Genomic DNA, 22369 nt, shown 5'->3' with positions numbered 1-22369 from the left:
AAAAAAATTTCAATATACTTAACATACAGTATTATAGTAGTTTCAGATGTATTCAACAATTCTGTACATTACTCAATGCTCATCACAATAACTGTACTCTTAAATCCCTTCATCTATTTTACCTACCCCCTGCCCACTTCTCTCAGGTAACTTAGTTTATTTCCTAAAAGTCTTTTTTCGCTTGTCTCCTTTTTTCTTTAGAACACCAGCTTTTTAAGCAATTTAGATATTCAGGGTTAACTGAGATTAGTTGTTGAGTGTGTTATGTTCAGAGAATCCATGTTCTTGGACTAGGTGTTTGACACAAATGCTAAATAATGCACATGGTCTAAGGTGCCAAGAAACTGTAGTTGTAGTTTAATAGCACTGATCGTGATCAGCAAAATATATATAGTACCTTTAAATGTAGTAAGTGACAGAACACTTTGAAGAAAAGTAGGAAGTGTTGATTTCTGTCCATTTTCTTACATTTTCATATACTGGTTTATTGTTTCTTTCACTGATTTTGTTCAGTGATTCACTCACTGAATCAATGTATTCATGGTAGTCATTGAATTCTTGTATTCATTAGATAATAGGAATGCTGCCAAGGGCTGGGATAGAAAGATATACATGATTCTGTATAGAAAAGAAAATAAGAATTTCAACATATTGTTTGAATAGGTAGAAAGTAGACTGAACTGCATACTCACTTGCTCCAGAAATTCTGTTAACTTTTTCTCAACCCCTTTATACCCTTAAAAATTATTCAGTATCTCAGGAGCTCTTGTTATAGAAATAATAATATAAAAAATTATTATTGTTTAAGTAAACTCTACAAATCATATTAGAAATTCAGTTGATAAAAATGAAGACCTTGTTCATTAATTCACTTGAAAATCGTAATATACCCATCACATGCTCACATAAAAAGCAATTTTGTGAAAAATAGCAACTTTATAAAACAAATTAAAAATATTAAAGGAGGGGCATGTTTGGCATTTTTGTGTATCTCTCTAATGCTTTAATAGAATATAGCTGGAGTATTGTATCTGCTGCCATGTGTTATTTTGTTTGAAGTAAATGAAGAAAATCTAGCCTCACTCTATACATCGTTGGTAAAAGGTGGGGTACTGTGATAGCAGTAATCTTAGATAATTGTGGATATTAGTCTTTGCTGCTATACCCAAACTAAGGAAGTGGTAGTTTCTTAAAGGTAGTTGCAAGGTGAAATCTGAAACAAAATTAATGAAGTTTTTGTACTCTGTTACACTCAGCCTATTGGTCTTGTACTTGAATGATTTTTTTGTACCTACGCACAAATTGTAATACATTTGTCCTTTGGAAAACATGGGTTCACTAAATTATGGCAATTTTCTAAATGTAAGCACATTTCACAGTACAGGATCAACAAATCACATGTGTTAATATTGCCTCCAATCTCTCAGAAAGGAGTATTGGGAAGCTGTCAAGATCACAAGGGCAGGTGCAAGTTTTCCAAAATTTTTATACTAGCTTGAAAGCTCAGACTTTATCATTGCTGACAAATATTGTCATTTTTTCCCTTGATGTGACAGGTTTCCTTCCTTTAATTTTCATGAAAATATCTGGCAAAAACTCAAGTCTGTAACTGTGGTTTGTCTTTCATTCTTTCAAGTAAAATGGTATTTCATGAAGAAAGTGGCTACTTCAGCTCACAACTCGGATTCACAAGTGCTTTGCTTTGAGACAACCATTATGCTTTGGTATGCCGTAGAAGTGCTTCTTGTGTCCTTCCCATTTCATCACAAAAAACATTAAAAAGGCCACACTCAGAAAGGTTGAAAGTTAGTAAAATTATAATTTAGCCCCTTTCCCACTTTTTTTTTTTTTTTTTCCTGTGATCGCATGGTGGTAAAGAGCACAATGACTGTTAGTACATTTTGGTACCACTCCCTTGTTTGGAACTGAGGTACCAGCACTTTTATCCACCATTTCTTTTGTATGTGTCATTAGTGTAAATGTCTACATAATGAGAAAGGAACATAAATGTTAAGGTATTATTTTGAAAATAACTTTGATCTTATAAACCCTATGAAAGAGTTTTGGGATTCCCTCCCTGCCACAAGAGCCTGCGGACCTGTCTGCTGGCCTAGATAATTATGGAACCAGAACCTGTAGGCTCCACTTTCTACGAGGGCTGGCTAATGGTGGATCTAGAATACGGAGCCTTACATATCATTTTATGGAACCAATACTTATTCCTATGTGATAAAAAGCCATTGAAAATTTTAAATGAGGGGCACCTGGGTGGCTCAGTCGATTGAGTGTTGGACTTCAACTCAGGTCATGATCTCATTGGTTCATGGGTTCGAGCCCTACCTCGGGCTCTGTGCTGACAGCTCAGAGCCTGGAGCCTGCTTTGGAGTCTGTGTCTCCTCTCTCTGACCCTCCACTGCTCGTGCTCTGTTTTTCCCTCTCTCTCTCAAAAATAAATACACATTAAAAAAAAACTTTTTTAAATAAAGGAAAATTTTAAACAAGAAGGTGACACAGTTGGATTTCTTTTGGGGTAGATTACTCTTATTGATGGGTGGAGGCTGGATTTGTGGTGGATAAATTAAGACAAGTAAATCAGCCAGTTAGAAGGCTGTTAGAATTTAGGAAAAAGATGGTGAGGGCCTAAACTAGGGAATAGAATTAGTAATAAACAGTAGCAGATACTTATTTGAAAAATACTTAGTTTTTTTAATTGAAAGAATGGTAGCAGTCATGGATAATTCCTGTTTTCAAGGAATTCCTGTTTTCAAGTGGGTGGTTGATAAACCAGCCATTGAGATAGAGAATACAGAAGTTGGATTAAATTTACAGAAGGAGACAATGAATTGTTTGGTGTGTATTGAGTTTGAGATGCCTAATAGAAACTCAAACATAAAATGTGACAGGTAAATAGAAGTCTAAATCTCAGAAGTGAAGTCTGAGCGTTTATCAAGATTTATATGTGAATATGTAAAATTCTATCCAAGGAAAGAATGTGGGGAGTGATGAAGGTTAGCACCCCTCCTCCCACCCATTATTTTATAATGTTTCTTCTTCCCTTTTATAGATCTAAATTTCTTAGCCACAACACTATAGGCATTTGGGGCCAGATAATTATCTTTGTTGGGGAGCTGCCCTGTGTAGTGTAGGTTTATTCATCAGTATTCCTGGCTTCTATCCACTAGATGGCAGTAGCACCGACTTACCTCCAGTTGTGAAAAAACGAAAATGTCTTCCGACATTACTAAATGCCCCACGGGGACAAAATTGCCCCAGGTTGGGTACCACTGCTTCTTTCTGTATGTGCCTATGGTGATCCTGTTTATATCTCTATTTGTATTTACCAGGGATATGAATGGAATAGGACAAACCAAGTATGTTGATTACAGGTCTTTTGCTAAGTTTATCAGTGACACTCTGTTATCTTTAAAAAAAAAAGTTTTTTTTAAACTTTTTGTGTTGTTTTGTTTTTGTTTTTTGGGACACACAGAGAGACAAAGTGCGAGCAGGGGTGGGGGCAGAGAGAGAGGGAGACACAGAATCCAAAGCAGGCTCCAGGCTCTGAGCTGTCAGCACAGAGCCCAGTGCAGGGCTCGAACCCATGAACGCGAGATCGTGACCTGAGCCCAAGTTGGATGTTAACTGACTGAGCTACCCAGGCACCCCTCCCATTATCTTTCTAAATGTTTGTTTCATCAGGTAGAAGTAAGTTTCTAGAAGACAGGACCTTGCATAGAGTTTTTGTAGCCACTCTTTAAATGTTGAGTTGAATGAATTGAAAAGTGTGAATAGCATTTGAAATGTTAGGCATACTATTGCTATTGAATATTGTAACAATATGCTAAATATTCCAGTAAAACCAAGATGTTAAGAGCAAACTGTCTTACAGAACATTATAGTAGCCTCTGTTTGAGTTAATTATTTTGCCATGTGTTCAATTAGATATAAATTACTTCCAGGGTGAGATGATAGACTTTTAATAACTATAACTTAAATGATAATCATTTTACACATATCTTAATCCTCACAATTAAATTGGAGTCTAGGATTGTTTAACTCACAAAGTGTATTCTTAGGCACTACACTTTACTGCCTGATAAGTTAGGTTTTGAGTAATTTGCAGCTTTTTATGTCTATTAATTCGTAATAAAAATAAAAGGACTGGTATCTCATTCTTTTTTGATTTAGGTATAAAATTTATTTTTAAGTTCAAGTTTATGATACTTATTATATTTGTTATAAAGTGAACCAGTTTGGAGCAGTGTCACCTTTTTGATGAATGAACATTTTTGAGAGTACTGCAGTTTTTTTTCAGTCAGACTTAGCGTCTATTTTTTAAATTAAGGTATGCTTTACAGACAGAAAAATGTTTTTTTTTAGTCTGTAGTTTTGCACATTTTGATAAATGCATGCAGTCATGTAATCATTACCACAGTCAAGATATGGAATAGTTCTATCACCCCTAAATTACCACTATACCGCTTTGTTCAACTCCTTTTTTCTTCCTTTAGCTCATCATTGATCTGTTTCTGTCCTAGTAATTTTTCCTTTGATATTTTTAATAGCAAATAATAATAATACGGAAGTTCAGTGATTTAAATCTTAAAAGAAAGGGGTTTAAAGTTAAAAGTCGAAGGACCTCTTTGTATAGATTCGTTCACTGAATATAACTGGAGGAGGAAGAACCAGAGGTAAGGTTGGTACATTTTTTTTTTAAATTTAATTTTAATGTTTACTTATTTTTGAGAAAGAGAAAATGAACGAGTGGGGAGGGGCAGAGAAAGAGGGAGACAGGATCTGAGCAGGCTCTGCACTGACCGCACGGAGCCCAATGTGGGGCTCAAACTCACGGACCCTGAGATCATGACCTGAGCCGAAGTCAGACGCTTAACCGACTGAGCCACCAGTTTGGTACTTTAAAAGTAATTCCACATTCCTTTGGAGTTCTATGCTTTATTAATGTGAGAATTCTATGTATAATTTTTGTACATGATGTAACATATTTTTATTGTGTTATTAAAGTTATATTGAAAACTCAACCCTTTTTATTTTTCTTAGATACAAAGCAACGTTTCATCAATGTGATGTTTGTAAGAAAATTTTTAAAGGCAAATCAAGTCTGGAAATGCATTTTCGGACGCATTCAGGTAAAAGTTAATAGGTACTTTACATATATCTTTGTGTAATTATTCAGGATAAAATATGGACATTTAAATTTTGTTGTTCTTGGTTAAATTTTTTGCCTTTTCCCCGTACGATTTTTATTTATTATGTTAAAGGTGATGTCATGAATGAACAATATTCTGCACTTTGATTCTCTGTAAGCTTCAGTACTTTTGAATATTATTTTGTAGAATTTGGGAAAATTTTTTCCCATAGGGAATTTACTCAACTTCTAGCTCTAATTTTCCCCTTTTCTGGAGGTTTTTGGTTCTTCTATATCTGTGTAACTCTCAGAAGACATTTCTTTTTTTTTGTCTTTTAAAACAAAAAATCGGTATGATTTGATTGTCTTGCTTACCAAGTTACTGTTGTATACTTTCCTTTTCACTTAGTGAGTTGTGATTTATAGGTAGTTATAGTAGAATGATTTGCTTCAGCTGCTTCCCAGAAGATATCATTTCCTAAATCTTTTTTCCCCCTTGGTAATGCTACCATATTTTGCAATACAGACTATGTTGGATTCTTTCTTATACGTTGTCTTACTCCTTGTTTGACTTCCCACATAAATTGACAATTTTTAAAGCTTTCCTTTTTAAAAAAGGAACTTACTTATGCATTTATGGCTGCTTTGTTTTATATTTATTTGGATTTTGTCAAGCTACTGTTGTAGAAGAGAAAAATAACTGATTTCATAAATATCAGAATGAGAAATAACAATTTGGGCAATTTCAATAGCAAAGAATTGTAGTAAAGAATTTATTACTTATAAAGTGCTGCTGTTAAAAAAATTTACGGCTCCCTACAAAAGAAAAAGTCACAATTTGGGGATACATAAGTAGGACAAAATGAGGAAACTATACTAATGATATCTTCCATATTAGTTATTAATAACAAACTTAATAAACTCATGATTTAAAAGAAATGATGAACTTACAGAAAGTTAATTCAACCATTGATGATTTAAGAATTATAAAACTGCAGGAATTATTTTAGAGGAGAAACTTATATAATAAGGACTGGCTTTATAATTGCATGAAGTTTTTTGAAAACATTCACTTATAGTAATTTGTCGATGACCAATGATAATGTAGAATTTCCATTTCTGAATATCTTGGTTGGAATTTGGGACAAGTCGTTCTCACGTTGAAAACTGAGGATGTGAGGGGCGCCTGGGTGGTTCAGTCGGTTAAGCGTCAACTTCGCCTCAGGTCATGATCTCACAGTTTTGTGAGTTTGAGCCCCGCGTCGGGCTCTGTGCTGACAGCTCAGAGCCTGGAGCCTGTTTCAGAGTCTGTGTCTGCCTCTGTCTCTCTGCCCCTACTCTGCTCGCGCTGTCTCTCTTTCAAAAATAGTATGAAAGGGGCGCCTGGGTGGCGCAGTCGGTTAAGCGTCCGACTTCAACCAGGTCACGATCTCGCGGTCCGTGAGTTCGAGCCCCGCGTCAGGCTCTGGGCTGATGGCTCGGAGCCTGGAGCCTGTTTCAGATTCTGTGTCTCCCTCTCTCTGTGCCCCTCCCCCGTTCATGCTCTGTCTCTCTCTGTCCCAAAAATAAATAAAAAACGTTGAAAAAAAAAAATTTAAAAAAAAAAAATAGTATGAAGACTGCTTGGAATTTTCACTTTTTAAATAGAGTATGAGCTCTATTATAGAATAAGACAAAGATTATGGCAGTTATGAAATGAGAATGAGAAATCACCTAAAGCAGAGGTCAGCAAACTTTTTTGGTAGAGGGCTAGATAATAAATATTTAAGGCTTTGTGGGCCAGACAGCCTCTCTCATAACCACTCAACTGTGCTTTTGTTGCATGGAAGCAACTATAGCCATGTAGGTTCAAATTAACATGACCGCATTCCAATAAAATTTTATTTGCAGAAACAGGCAAGAGGCTATGTGTGGCTTTTGGGCTGTAGTTTGCCAGCTCTTAATCTAAAGTGATCAGAAGGCTACCCAGACAGGACTTCACAGTGTGGCTGTTCCATGAACTGGTTGCCATGTTCCCAAGTCCATTCCTGAGATTTATAGGTCCAGAAAATCATTTTTACATCTGTACACAAAGATTATAAGTATTCTTAGGAGTTCTTCATAATTACCATTGGAAATAGATTCACCAGAATGTCAGCTTATTATTCACCCTGTAGAAAATGAAGAGTGTACTGGCCAAGGTATCCTTTTTCTCTAATCAAGGAAGTAGAGTTGCTAAATTTGTTGATTAGAAAAACTACTAAATGTAGTTCTAGACTAAGGTAGTAACTTTATGGAATAGTTTCTCAAGGAAATGGTGAGGGATACTGAGTCATCTTTACCCATGTAAAGATGGGTGTCTCTTTTGGGACCAGAATAATTTTGCTCCCCAGATTATTTTTCCCTAGCCGGGATGCCTTTAGTACATTATCTAAATTGCTAAATTCTTATTTTTCGAATCCCCTTAACTAGACTCCATGTAGACATTTTTGTATTAGTATATTCTTTCTCTAGACAAGGTGTAACTAATGGATTGGTTCCAGTTTTCGACAGGTCAGTACACTTAATTGGTTCAAATGAGTAGATATGATTAGTGCCTATTCCCAAACTTGCAAATAGTAGATGCTTAATAAATATTTGTTGAATGAATTAGAGAAATTGGTTGGAATACAGATGTAAGATTTTCTTCTGTAAAGGGCTTATTCTCATCCATTATGTGTTTTGTTTGTTGTAATTCTCAGAGTAGTGATAACATCTGTTCTTCAGCAGTAGGCTTGTTGAAATGTAGTGCATTTATTTTAAACAGGCATTAAGGCTGATAAATTTAGGACTTGACTTTAGAGTTGGCGGAATTTTTTTTTTTAATGTTCATTTTTGAGAGAGAGAGTGTGAGCATGGGAGGGACAGAGGTGGGGGGGATACAGAATCTGAAGCAGGCTCCAGACTCCAGCTGTCAGCACAAAGCCCAACACGGGGCTTGAGCCCATGAACCGTGAGATCAGGACCTGAGCCAAAGTTGGGACACTTAACCGACTGAGCCACCCAGGTGCCCCTAGACTTGGCAGAATTGTTTATGCTGTATGTAAAGTATCCAAAATTTAATGAACTGCTCAATGAATTTTTGTAAATGAATACATCCACGTAACCACCACTCAGATTGGTATATAGGACAGTACCAGAATTGCAGAAGTATCCTCTCTGGCTGCAAGGAGTAACCTCCTTGCAAAATAATCATTATTGTGACTTATATCACCACTAATTAGTTTTGCCTGTTTGAACTTCATATGAATGGAATCATATAGTATGTACTCTTTTTTGTCTGGTTTATTTCACTCAGTATGATGTCCATGAGATTCATCCATGGAAGTGGTTTGTTTCTTTTCATTTTCATATGAATATACCACACAATTTATTTATCCCTTGAACTTTAATGGACATTTGGTTTGTATTTACTTGGATCTATTATGAATAAAGCTGCTTTGGAAATTCCTGTTCATGATTTTTCATACACAAATGCATTTATTTCTCTTGTGTATATGCCCGGCCATGGGATTGTTAGCCGATAGGATGCGTATGTTCTACTTAGTAGACACTACCGAACAGTTTTCCAAGGTAATTGTGCCAACTTGCAGTCCTACCAGTAAGTATATGACTTATGAGAATTCCAGTTGCTCCAGGTTTTCACCAACACTTGATACTGCCTTTTTTTAAAAGTTATTCTGATGAATATGTAGCACTATCTCAATGTGGCTTTAATTTAATTTGCATCTTTGTGGTAAGTAATGATATTGAGCACCTTCCCATATACTTATTGGTCATTTGAATATCCTCTTTCATGGAGCACCTGATTAATTATTTTGCTGATTTTCTTAAACTGGATTGTCTGTCTTTTTTTTTTTAATGTTTGTTTATTTTTGAGAGAGAGACACAGAGCGTGAGCAGGGAAGGAGCAGAGAGAGAGGGAGTTACAGAATCTGAAGCAGGGTCCAGTCTCTGAGCTGTCAGCACAGAGCCCGACACAGGGCTTGAACTCACAAACTGTGAGATCATGACCTGAGACAAAGTCGGACATTTAACTGACTGAGCCATCCAGGCACTTCTGTCTTTTTCTAATTGATTTATTATAAGAGTTCTAGCTATATTCTGGAGATGAGTCCGTTGTTGGATATCTAAATTTCAGATATATTACGCTCTGTGACTTGCCTCTGAGCTCTAGTAATGGTGTCTTTCAGTGACTGAAGTTTCTGAGTTTTATGTAAGTCACATATCAGGTTGTTTTTGTTTTTTCGTTTTTGGGTTTTTTTTTCCTTCTGGTTAGGTTCTTGCTATATCCTTTTTAAGAAACTTTTGCCTATTCCCAGGTCGTTAATATTTCTGTTGCCTTCTATTTTAACTTACATATTTAGATTATGAACCTTCTCTAATTTACTTGTTTCTTCTTAGGTTGTTAGGTAAAGATCAAAGTTCTTTTTTCACTTGTTTTCCTTTTATTTATTTTTTTCTTTTTACATGTGGCTTTCTATAACCAAGAACCATTTATTGGAAAGATTATCCATTCTTTATAGCATTTCATTGGCATATTTGTTTTAAATTAAATGATGCTGTGTGTGTGGTTTGTCTCTGGGCTCTGTTCTTTATACTGCATTGTCTGTATATCCTTGCTCCATTGTTGCTGTACCACTTAAATTGTTATGGCTTTTGATATCTGGTGATGTAACTTACCCAACTTTGTTCTGTTTTGGTGTCTTTGTTAGTCTTGTTCCTTTATGTTTTTAGATAGATTTTGAAACAACTTAATTAATTTCTAAACATAAAAATCTGCTGGGAATTTTATTGGAATGTCAGTGAATACATAGTCAGTTTTTTCCTAATTGATTATCTCTATTATATTGAATCATCAATCTATGAACAATCCCTACCCTAACTTAAGTCCTTTTACTTTTCTTGATATTGTAGTTTTGGGGGGTACCTGGCTGGCTCAGCCGGTGGAGCATCAACTCTTGATCTCGGGGTCATGACTTCAAGCCCCACATTGAGCGTGGAGCCTACTTAAAAAAAAAAAAAAAAAAAAAAAAAAAAAAGATGTTACAGTTTTTAGTGCAGATATCTTAAACATCTTCATGAGATTTATATATAGATGTTTGATGTTTTTGTACAAAATTATAAATTGTATTTATTTGTATTTGTTTTTGATGTATAGAAATGCAGTTGAGTTGGTATATTGACTTTTTATGCAATGACTTTGCTATAGTTTAAGTTCTTTGGATTTTCCAAGGATACAAGCTGGCCATCTGTGAATAGTGACAATTTAATTTCTCCCTTTCTGAATCCTTTTCTCTCCCTCTCTGCCTTATTGCTTTGGTTGACATCATCAGTGGTGTATGAATAGAAATACTGATAGTGGACGTCCTTGTCTTATTCTCAATCTCCAGGGAAAAGCTTTCAGTATTTCATAATTAAATATGATGTTTTCTGTATATTTTGTAGATACTGTTTAACAGGTAAACAAATTACCATCTATCCACGGGCACCAGGGTGGCTCAGTCGGTTAAGGGTCCGACTGGCTCAGGTCATGATCTTGGGGTTCATGAATTTGAGCCCCACATCGGGCTCACTGCTGTCAGCCTGTCAGTGCAGAGCCCACTTTGGATCCACTGTCCCCTTCTCTGTGCCTCTCCCCTGTGTAGGCTTTCCCCCAAATAGATAAATGTTAAAAAAAGAAATTACCATCTATTCCTGATTTATTTACAGTGTCATGGATAGGTGTTAGATTTTTTCCTATATTTATTGAGGTGATCAGATCTTTTTCCTTTGTTAATGTGACAAATTACATTGATTGATTTTTTTAATATTAAATCTTACATTCCTGAAATAAACACAGATTGGTCGTGTATTATCCTGTTACTATATAGTTGAATTTAATTTGCTTATATTTTGTTTCTTTTTTTCTTTTTGGCTATGTTGTTTAGACATACTCCTTTTTTTCCCCTCATAATATCGCTGACAGGTTTCGTTATTATGACTCTGCTGGCATTAAAAAAATAATTTGAGAAATAATACATCTTTTTAAATGAAGTGGATGAGTTTATGTAAAGTTGGCATTATTTCCTCATTAGTATTTGGAGGAATTCACTGATAAATCCCTCTGAACTTATTTTCTATGAAGAGATTTAAGTCAGAGATTCTTGGGGTGCCTGGGTGGCTCAGTTGGTTAAGCGTTTGACTCTTGATTTCAGCTCAGATCATGATCTCATGATTCATGAGGTCAAGTCCGCATTGGGCTCCACACTGATGGTATGAAGCCTGCTTGGGATTTTCTCTCTCCCTCTTTTTCTGCCCCTCCCCTGCTCTCACTCTGTCTCTTAAAATAAATAAAACTAAAAAAAAAAAAAAAAAAAAAAAAAAAAAAGATTCTTTAATAGTTACAGAGCTGTCATTTTGTTTTTTTTATTTTTAAAGAACTCTATTTAATCTAAAATATGAAATCTATCCACCGAATTCAAGGTATCATATTATGTATCTTTTCAATGACTATAGGATTTTTTGATATTTCCTTTGTTTAGACATGTTTTTTATTTCATTTCTGCTTTTTTTGTATTTCTATTTTATTTGGGTTAAATTGCTCTTTCCCTAGTTTTTTTATATCGATGCCTAACTTATTAAATTGTAGCATTTCTTTTTTTTATTTATGTACTTTAATGTCCTAAGTTGCCTTCCAAACATTGCTTTCAGTCCCACACTTTATGTTTCATGTTTCCATTATAAATAAGTTAAAAATATTTCCTAATGTCTGTTCAGATTAATTCTCATTTATGGCTTATTTCAAATTGTATTGCTGAATTCCTAAATATTCGAGGGTTTTCTAACTATTTGTATGTTACTCATGTCTAGCTTAATTCTACTTTTGCCAGAGAACATGTTTTATTATTCGAATATTCTACATTCTTACTGATTTTTTTTTGTGTGCTTATTCTATAAGTTACTGAGAGATCTATGTTAAAATCTATTAACCTATTGATTGAAAATTATACTTTTTCATCTTGAGTTCTTTAATTTTTTGCTGTATATATTTTGAGGCTGTGTTATTAGATATGTACGGATTGTCGTATCTTTCTGTCCCGTGGTCAAAATATTCCTCTTTATGTTGGGATAAAGATTTACCAGGTCTCTTTTGGATAATGTTTATATATGTTTTTTTTATCTTTTTACTTTCAGTCCTTCCGTGGACTTGTATTTAAGATGTATGTCTTTGGAGCATCATTTTATCATCTATTATGATAATCTCTTTTAACTGAGATACTTAGTCATTTAAATTTTACGTGATATCTCATTTATTTGGATTTAAATCTATCATCATGCTATTCGTCCCATCTCTTCCTTGATGCTTTCTTTCTCTTGTCTTCAATTCTTTGAAATCACAAAGGATTTTTATTACACATTTTCACCTCGGTGCTTGTCAGTTGTATGTTCTTTCATTGTTCGTTAGTAATCACCCTAAAGATTGCTATGTGTATCCATAAATTATTAGTCTACCTTAAGTTAATTCTTTATCAATTTCTAGACAACGCAAAAAAACCTTACAACACCCTTACCTCTCACCTTTTATGCATTGTATGTATTTTAATTTTACATATACTTTAAACCACATAAGACATTATTTTTTGGTTTGTTTTAAATAACCCATATTATTAGGGCACCTGGGTGGCTCAGTCGGTTAAGTGGCCAACTTCGGCTCAGGTCATGATCTCACAGTTCGTGAGTTCGAGCCCTGCATCGGGCTCTGTGCTGACAGCTCAGAGCCTGGAGCCTGTTTCGGATTCTGTGTCTCCCTCTCTCTGACCCTCCCCCATTCATGCTCTGTCTCCCTCTGTCTCAAAAATAAATAAACGTTAAAAAAAAAAAATTAAAAAAAAACCCATATTATTTATTTTTAACCATATATGTGCCCTTTACTGTTTACTGCTTCCTGCATTCACATTGTTCCTCCTGGAATCATTTTCCTTCCACTTGCGGACTCCTTTCGAGCGTATCTGCAAGCACCAGGTTCTCTTAGGTTTCGACTGTCTGAAAATGTTTTTATTTTACTTTATGGAGAATATTTTTCCTGACTATGTAATTTATATTAGCAGCTAATTTTCTTTCAACATTGTAAATATGTGATTTTTTTCCTCCTTGAACCTCTTTTGTTGTTGAAAAGTATACTGTTAGTCTTATTGTTGCTCATTTAAATGAAATGTCTCTTTTTAATTGGCTGCTTTTTTCTCTTTAATTTTTAGTAGTTTTATTATAGTGTGCACAGATGTGTGGTTTTTTTGCTTTGTTTTTTTTTGTATTTTGTGAGGTTTGTAGAACTTACTGGGTCTGTGACTTGAGATGTCTTTTCTTTTGTATAGGGTAAATCTTAAAACTCTCCTCTTTCTAGGATTCCAGTTTATTTATGTTAGATATGTTACTTTGTCATATATATATGTGTCTGTGTGTGTATATATATATGTGTATATATATATATATATATATATATATATATATACATATGAATATCATGCTTTTGTATATTTTCAATCTATTTCTCTTTGTGCTTCTACATAGATAATTCCTATTAATCTATTTTCCATTGTACTAATTATTTCTTCTGTGGTGTCTAATATGCTATTAAATCAATCTACTGAATTATTCAGTTATCTGTTCCAGAATTTTCTTTTTCCCATAGTTCCAATTCCATGGTGAAATTCTCTTTTCCTGTGTTTTCTTGAATATATTAATCATATTCATGTTAATATTTCAGTCTTATGTAATTTCTCTTCACCTTTAGGGCTATCTATTATCTTTTTTCCCCCCATCTCTCAACATTTGGTCATTTGGTTCTGTTTCTTGACATGCCTGATCGTTTTGAAATGAACCTTCGATTTTGTGAATGAAAAATTGTAGAGGTTCTTGAAGTTGTATTCTTTCTCAGATGTATTTAATTTTCTTCTCACAAGCAGATAGAATGAGATGGCATGGGTCACCTCTTATCTATTTCTGATCTACCTTTCTCCTAGTTCATCATTATTGTGGTGAGACTTAAACTCTAATCTTCATCTCCCCAGTATCCTTGGGTTTGCTAAAATATCTTTTCATCCCTTCAGTATCCAGCCTCTGGTTTCTAGCTGTCTTATCCAGCAGATGTTCATCTTGAGAGCTGGCAAATGTCAGTATTTTTGTTCATTTCTCTGTTGTTCTTTCCTTTCCAGGCTCTTGACCCCTTAAATCCTGGGTAGTCCCAAACTCTAGCTTTTATCTTCCCATTCCAGTGGAATGCCATCAGGCCCTCGGCTGCCACTTGACCTCTTATTTCCCCTACCCAGGGAATTTATTTTATTTATTTTTCCCCATACCCAGAGAATTTCTTTATTTATTAATTGTCACTAAATCTGAAAGTACACTGAGGAAAGAGCACATGTCCATACCTTCCTGTGCCTCCAGAATCTTGGCCCCTTATGTCCTGGCTGCCTTGTTTGTGCTTCAGTGCCTCCAAAGAGTAGATTCTTTGAATTTTAAAAAATCTTTTATCTTTTCCTCTTCACTAGCAAGAGACATAGTTATGATATAAACTACTCCATCAAATTTGAATGCAAGTTCTCGTTATATTTTCATATACTAATTTTTAATATCTAAACATAACTCATCTATTGGAAGACATTTTTTAATTCTAAAGACTCATAGGTTACTATGATTTTAGCTGAGAAAGAGATTACATTTCTTTGAGCATTGTTTTATCTATTTCCACTCTTAAAAAATAGACTCCTTTCTGTGCATCTTGCAGGAGACCTTTCCTTTGTTTCCTTAGGTCTCTGATTTGTGATCCTGAGATTCACCCAACTTGAGTTCATTGTTATCAAATAGATAATTTTGCTACAGAAAGCCTTGCCTTGCTGTAGAATGTTTCTTCAATAAGTATTCCTCTTTTCATTAAGTCCACAGTATTGACTCTTCTCACTGTGTATCTATAAGCACCCCATATTTACTTTTTAAATATAATAATATCAACATTTCCTTTGTGGATCTTTGTCTTATAAACATAAATTGATTTTTTCTGTGGAAAAATGAAATTTGTTTAAAATGATCACAGAAACTTCTCAGAGAAATATGCCTGAGTCCCAGCTTCCTAACAGTATTTGTGGGACACTGGAACTGATTGACTATGACTTTACATCATCTATAAAAGCTTTTAATGAATGTGCTTAAGAAACTATCATGGCTAATACTGTGCCAAAGGAGAATACTTAAAACCAATACTTTTATCTTTAAAACTAAATTCTGTGCTTGTTGATGGTGTTCGTAATGCTATGCTAGAGTTTCATTTTTTTTTTTTTTTTTTTTTAATTATAGAACACTCCTGGCATGACTGGTTTTAATGCCAGGAATTATAGAAAGTTCTTGCATTTTAGAAGTGTAATTTTTTTTCAGAACATTCTTTTATAACCTTTTTCATATTGTCCCTCATTGTAGGCATTTCAGGTGAAATCAAATGTTGGATACAGTGTGTTCTACACACAGTTGCAAATACTATCTTTTCAAGAATTTTAACCCTTTATAAATGTTTTACTTCATGTTTTACTTCCTCTTTAGTGACATCAGTCATGATACTAGTTCAAAAACAAGTAGAAATGTAATAGTCCAGGAACCAGCATCCCAGCCTGTATACATTTTCTGTACTGGGATTTGAAAGTTCCTGTGGGCCACAAAATAACAATTAATAATGTTTAATGAATAGTTAATTGTTTGGTATTAGTGGCTCAACTTGAAGGTGCAATTCTCTTAATTTTCTAGGAGAACTGGCTTTCTTTTAAATGGAAAGATAAAACAGTGATATCAACAAACCCATGTAACAATTAATATAAAATCTTTCCATTTAGTTTTAAAATATATGCCTTGTGTTTGTTGTGCAATTGTATGTCTGGGTTTGTTTTCTCTTGCTGCTGTAGTAAATTACCATAACCTTAGTGGCTTAAGTAATACAATTGTGTATGATCTTAGATCTCTGTTCATGAGAAATCTGACATGGGCTAAAATCTAGATGTTGGTAGGGCTGCGTTTCTTTCTGGAGGTTCTATAGAAGAATCTCTTTCCTGCTCAGTTGGGTTATGATAAAACCGTCTTTGAGCTGTAGGACCAGGACCCAGGTTCTAGTTTTATTACTTGTGGTAAGCTGAGAGCCTTTCCCAGCTTCTAGAGGCCACCACATTTCTTGGGTCCTGGCGCCTTTTCCCATTTTCAAAGCCAACAGTGAAGGGGTTGAGTTCTCCTCTTGTTGCATCTCTCTGATGCATTCTTCTTCCGTTATCTTCTGCTTTTGAAGACTCCTGTGTTTAAATTGGGCCATGCTGGATAATCCAGCTAATCTCCCCATTTCTAGATCTTTAATCTGCAAAGTCCCTGTTGCTATGGAAAGTAACATATTTACAGCTTCCTAGACTTCCTCTTTGGGAGGTCATTATTCTGCCTACCACACTGGCTAACCTAGGAATTTATGATGTTTCATATTAAAAACAAAAAGGAAAACAACAAAACTACAGCGTAGAAACCTGATCAGGAGGGACTGAAAACTAGTTCGGTTTCCTTGTTCTTTATCCTGATCAACTCTCCTTACGTTGACCTCAGGCCAGACATTAAGTATCACTACTTCTTAGTTTGATTCTAAGAACTCAGTTAATCAGAGTTGCTGTTTTAATTTTAATCCTTCTTGGGTGGGAGGAAATCGGATGTTTCTGTTTTATACCTTTTTTAGGGGCTATAGTGGGAATAAAAACAAGCAATAATAATAGTCTGTGAGTCCATCATGTACTTATCTTATGCCAGCTACAGTTCTCAGCACTATTTGTTTTCTTGTTCAATCCATTCACCATCTCTGAGGTAGGCACTATTGTTGCATATTACTGGTGAAGAAACTATGCTTAGAAGTTGGGTGTCTTGCTCAAGGTTTGGCTGGTAAGTGGTACAGCTAGAATTCAAACCTGGATCTTTTTAATGTTTGAGCCCATTGTCTTTACTGGCTTCCTGTACGTCTCCATTTTGTGATAGCATATAATATCACTGCTTTTGTTAAGTTCTTGTAAGTATTCGTGTGGAAAATTTGCTACTTTAAATCATTGTCTTCCCAACTGAATGCATTTTACCTTAATTTCATTTTTGTTCATAACAGGTGAAAAACCATACAAGTGTCAAATTTGCAATCAATCTTTTAGAATTAAGAAAACTTTAACAAAACACCTGGTTATCCATTCTGATGCCCGACCTTTCAACTGTCAGCACTGTAATGCAACATTTAAGCGGAAAGACAAGCTGAAATACCACATTGACCATGTTCATGGCATAAAATCTCCAGACGATCCTCTAAGTACTTCTGAGGAAAAACTTGTATCCTTGCCAGTAGAGTACTCATCTGATGATAAAATCTTTCAAACAGAAACAAAACAATATATGGACCAGCCCAAAGTTTATCAGTCAGAAGCCAAGACTATGTTACAGAATGTGTCTGCTGAAGTGTGTGTTCCAGTAACATTGGTTCCAGTTCAGATGCCTGACACTCAGAGTGATCTGGTGCGTCATACAACCACGCTCCCACCATCTTCTCATGAGATCTTGTCACCACAGCCACAATCAACTGATTATCCCCGAGCAGCTGATTTAGCTTTTCTGGAAAAATATACTCTTACTCCTCAACCTGCAAATATCGTTCATCCAGTACGACCTGAACAAATGCTAGACCCTAGAGAACAGTCTTATCTTGGAACACTACTAGGCCTTGATAATGCTACTGCTGTACAAAGTATTTCTAATAATGAGCATCATTCATGAGTAAATCTAAACATTCCACAGACTTTCTTGATTGTTATGTGCTAATGGTAGCCTAGACTGATGGCTTTTAAATTAGTAAGGCTGCTATTTTTTCATTTTTCTCTAGTTTCTCAAGTCCTCAGAACCATTTCAAATCAAGAAAAATATGTATTTCTGTTTACTGAACATACGAATATTTGGACACATTTTGAGGTATAATATTTGAAATGAACATTTTTGTGATTTTTAAAGATAACTTAGTGCTTAATTTTTAATGGTTCCTCAAACTTTTCAATATTACTAGCTGTTGACTTTATGGTTTTGTTTTTGTTTTTGTTTTTGTTTTTAATCATCAGTGGACGTTTTTATTCTTCTTTAGTTTCAATCCTCTTTTCTCCCTTCCACATCTTCCAGAGAAGCTTAAGGACCATGTAGCCTTTCAGAAAGACTATAAGAGTACACTGATAATTGCAACTCTTCTTATCCTAACTTAAGATTCATTATCATTTCTTCTGCATTTTTAAAATTTGAAGTTAGATCTAAATTTGTAGGGAAATCTTGGATATTTTTGTGTTGTTTTTTTATCTGGCCGTAATTTCAGGTTATTATTAATCCTTTGGTCTTTTGATAAACTCAAAGCCAGAAAGCTAACTTAATGTAAGATTAGCTTGTTAAATGAAACGCAGAATTGAAATAATTATTCAAAGGATTGGTTTTTGCCAGTGCTTCAGTTACCATGAATACAAAATGCAAACATATGTGCAGGTGTTAAATTATACAAAGTTGAAAAGGTATTGAAAGCAAATTATGACCGTTTTAACTAGATAACTTTCAAGGTAAGTTCACCTTTTATATTTTGTCATTTATTTAGAAACAATAACAGCACATAATAGCATATATCTTCATTTCACTAAAGGAGGGGCAATTATAACTAATCAGTGAAATTTAATTTATAAGCTACTTTTGGTCTCATTTACTTTGGCTAAGTGAAATTCTGGGAAACAGAACCTACGTATTACGTACGTAACTGTTAGGAAAGGTGCCAAATTATAAAATTTATGTCCCAACTAAACTCCATGTTTACTTTAATTAAAGGGAACCACTACTTGTATACAGATTTACATGTAATCTAGATCTTTATTTTGCTTTTCAATAAGCCTAAGGCCTGTAATTATCCTTGATTTTTATTTTTGTAGGAGACAAAAGTTGAGGACTTGGTGAGAGGAAATAGCAGTTAGAGCAAAAACCTCACTGATAAAAATTGAGGAAAAAGTCAGTCAAAATTACAAAATACCTTTCAAGATGTGCACTTTCCATATTTTCAAGTCCATTTAAACTTAAACTAGGATGATATTTCCTAGGAGCTGCTTGAATGATTAGAATAGGCAGGGTTGATTTATTATTAGCATGTCATTTGTATGTAAACTACTGGAAAATAGCAATTTTAAGATTTTTCTATTTCAGTTTTGTTTACACTCCTAATTGCTTTAAGCACTTTTTTTTGTGTAAACTGTAAAGTCTGGCCCAGCCCTTGTGAAAAAAATCACAAATAAAATAATGAAGTTTTAATGAATAAAATTTAACCACTTACTAATGGGGAAACTTGTTTGCTGAAGCACTTAAGAAATGAAGGTACTTTACAGGAACATTCACATCATATTAGTGGAAATAAAAGAAAAAAATGTTGAGATTGAGGCAGTTAACCAAAGTAGCTCATATAAGTAACAAAACCAACCCGAGTTTTGCCTCAGTTATCAAGGTTTGGTTGTAATTAGTCTAGGACCAGTAGATATAATTAATGTATTCTTTTCAAAACACTTTTACTTTTGTGTGAAAATGTTATATCTGGGGTACTTATGTGATAAAACTTGACTGTATGAGGTACTATTAGTCTGTTAGTCTTTCAAATTGACTTTTAAAAATATGTCTTTATGTTTTTTGATTCCTCTCATGAAAACAAGACCTTCAACTCAAAAACTTACTATAATGAAATGAAGTAATACCTAGAAGTATACCCTGCCTTACATATAAACCGTTGTAGAAAAGTTTGGACTTCTAAAAAGGCAATGGTATATATGTGTCTGTGTATGGTATATTATATGCTTGGTAGCAAGAAAGAAATAGGGTGTTGCATTTTCACATTGAAAAGAATACTTTGCTTTTTTGAAGGTATTTAGGATTCTTTTAATAATAATTTCCTAATTCTATAAATACATAATTTGATCATAGGAGTTGGTTTACAGAACAAAACTTTTCTGGAATACATCTCTTACATAAAATGAAATAGAACTATATTTAGTTATTATTGTAGATAAACTTGAATACTGGTTTACTCTTTTATAAAATGCTTTCACAGTTCTCTCGTTTAACCTCATAACCAAATCTGAAAGAGAAAAGACATGCTGTGTTCCCATTTTAGAGATAAAGAATCCGAGGTTAAGATAAAGGACTCACTTAAGCTCTCAGCATTAAAAATGGCAGAGCTACTAATAGGGAAAGAAAGCTAGCATTAATAAATGCTTACTGTGTGCCAGGCACTACATTTTCTCATGTAATTTTAAACAGTCTGAGAAGTAGATAGTATAATTCTTGTGAAGAAATTATCTCAGTGGGTGGACAAACAAATCTGCTGCCTCTAATTTCCAAAATTAGAATATAGAACATTTTAAATTGTGAAAACCTCATGGATTTGGGCAAACTGAATGTATATAAGTTGTTGAAGTTGGCACAAAAAATATGAAATGAGGCCTACTCTTTTCAGTTAAGCTTTTGTAATATTTAATTTGGAGTATTTGGACAAGTGTTCCATTAACTCTAAAATCCATTAATTTTGTAACTGTACTTAAATTTTTGAATCTTGCAACTAAGTTTAGCCTCATTCAGAATTTTTTATTTTATGAGCATAATTTATTGTTTTAAATTAATTTTTTAGCTGATAGCAGTTAGCACTTAATATGTAAATTGAATAATTTATCAAGTGTAGAAATGTGTTAACCTAATCAGTTTTTCCTTAAATGCACCAAAGATTTTTAGTAGGTATTAAAATAGTTTAAAAGAATTAAAATTCTTTGTTGTTCGAATAAATATTTGTCCAAAGAAGCACAGTTGAAGTCCTAGGATTATGGATTTAAAAAGAAAAATCATTAGTTTGAATACTAAGATTAAGTGTTTGTGTTTATATGTATAAAAATAAAAACAGAAGAAAATACTCTGGGAATAGTCATACTGACAAACCAATTACAAGTAAGAATACTCAGTTTTCCTCAGTTCAGTTAATTGAATGTTATGTTTTAAGTGGACACTATTAAATGCTAAATAATAAGCTTATTTTTTACACTACACTATTAAAATAATTTTGCCTTAGAATTTTTTTTTAAGACAAGTTGAAGTTATTTTTATAAGAAACCCCACCTATATTTTGCAGCCTAAAATACCATTTAAGGTTAGGGTTTGTTCTTCATGCCAGCAAGATTTAACCAACAAACTGTAAAGGTAATGATCTTTGCATACTTTTAAGTAATTTAGTTGTTTTTGCTGGGAGAAAAAGAGTAGCAAAAATAGGGTTTTAAACTGGTGCTTTATTAAGTGACTTCCTTTTAAGTGATTGTAGGTCATGATATAGGTACACTAATTTCTGTCAACTTTAAAAGTGTCAAACATCTTTGCAGAGTGACTGTAACTGTTAAGGGCTAATAAGTAATAAAATATCATTCATTGCTTTTCAGTCTTTAATCGCAAACAAAAACACAGTTAAACTGGTATGTTTATAAGTTTGAGTTCTCTTCCTACCAGATCATTCTAACATATCGCTGATGAAAAGTCAGATTTAAAGCTTAGCTCTTCGACAGTGTCCTTTTTATACCCAGTCTTTTCTGAATTGAATACTTTGTGCCTTTTCAATGTGTTGTAGTTGCTTAAAATTGATTCTGCTGGCTAGATTGTACTGGTTAATAAATGATTTTGATTTTGTTGTTGTTGTTGTTGTTGTTGTTGTTGTTATGGGTTTTATGTTTGTGCTGCCTGCTGGTCAGGCAATACTTTTTTTAGATTACTTTATGATTAGGAAAATGGCACTAAGTAATAGTGTGAACATTTATTTTTGTTTTGTTTTTGTTTTTTTAACTCTTTTGTGGCCTTTATAGTTACTGTGAAGCCACTCCAGGGCCTGTCTCTAGATGCTTATTAGAGGAATCTGACAAATAAAATAAAATGATTAGTGTGTCTGCCTCTCTGTCTTCTCCTCCCCCCACCCCCACCTTCCTTTTTAAAAATAATCAGGTCCCCATATCCACACAGCTCTCTACATTGAATGGCTTCTCATTTCAGTTTGCCTAAAACTGAACTAGAGGTGATGGTTCGAGATGAGTTTCTCATTAGGAGCAGCAACATCCCAACCAACATATGATTTGAGTTGATGGACTCAGGAAA

The 22369-nt window shown here is 34.2% G+C and overlaps 1 protein-coding gene across 1 annotated transcript in view; it reads left to right on the top strand.

Moving 5' to 3' along the window:
• The window catches only part of ZBTB41 (zinc finger and BTB domain containing 41), a 47711-nt gene extending 25560 nt beyond the window's left edge, over nucleotides 1-22151 (top strand). The window contains exons 10-11 of the mRNA XM_042926375.1: nucleotides 5056-5144; nucleotides 17307-22151. Coding sequence (XP_042782309.1) covers nucleotides 5056-5144; nucleotides 17307-17962 — 745 coding nt within the window. The 3' untranslated portion in view covers nucleotides 17963-22151. The remainder of the gene's footprint in view (nucleotides 1-5055; nucleotides 5145-17306) is intronic.
• Nucleotides 22152-22369: the final 218 nt, after the last annotated feature.

This window comes from Panthera leo, chromosome F3, assembly GCF_018350215.1.
Source record: "Panthera leo isolate Ple1 chromosome F3, P.leo_Ple1_pat1.1, whole genome shotgun sequence".
Taxonomy (NCBI): Eukaryota; Metazoa; Chordata; class Mammalia; order Carnivora; family Felidae; genus Panthera; species Panthera leo.
The sequence above is the reverse complement of the archived record's forward strand: the minus strand, read 5'-3'. Positions and strand labels throughout refer to the sequence as shown.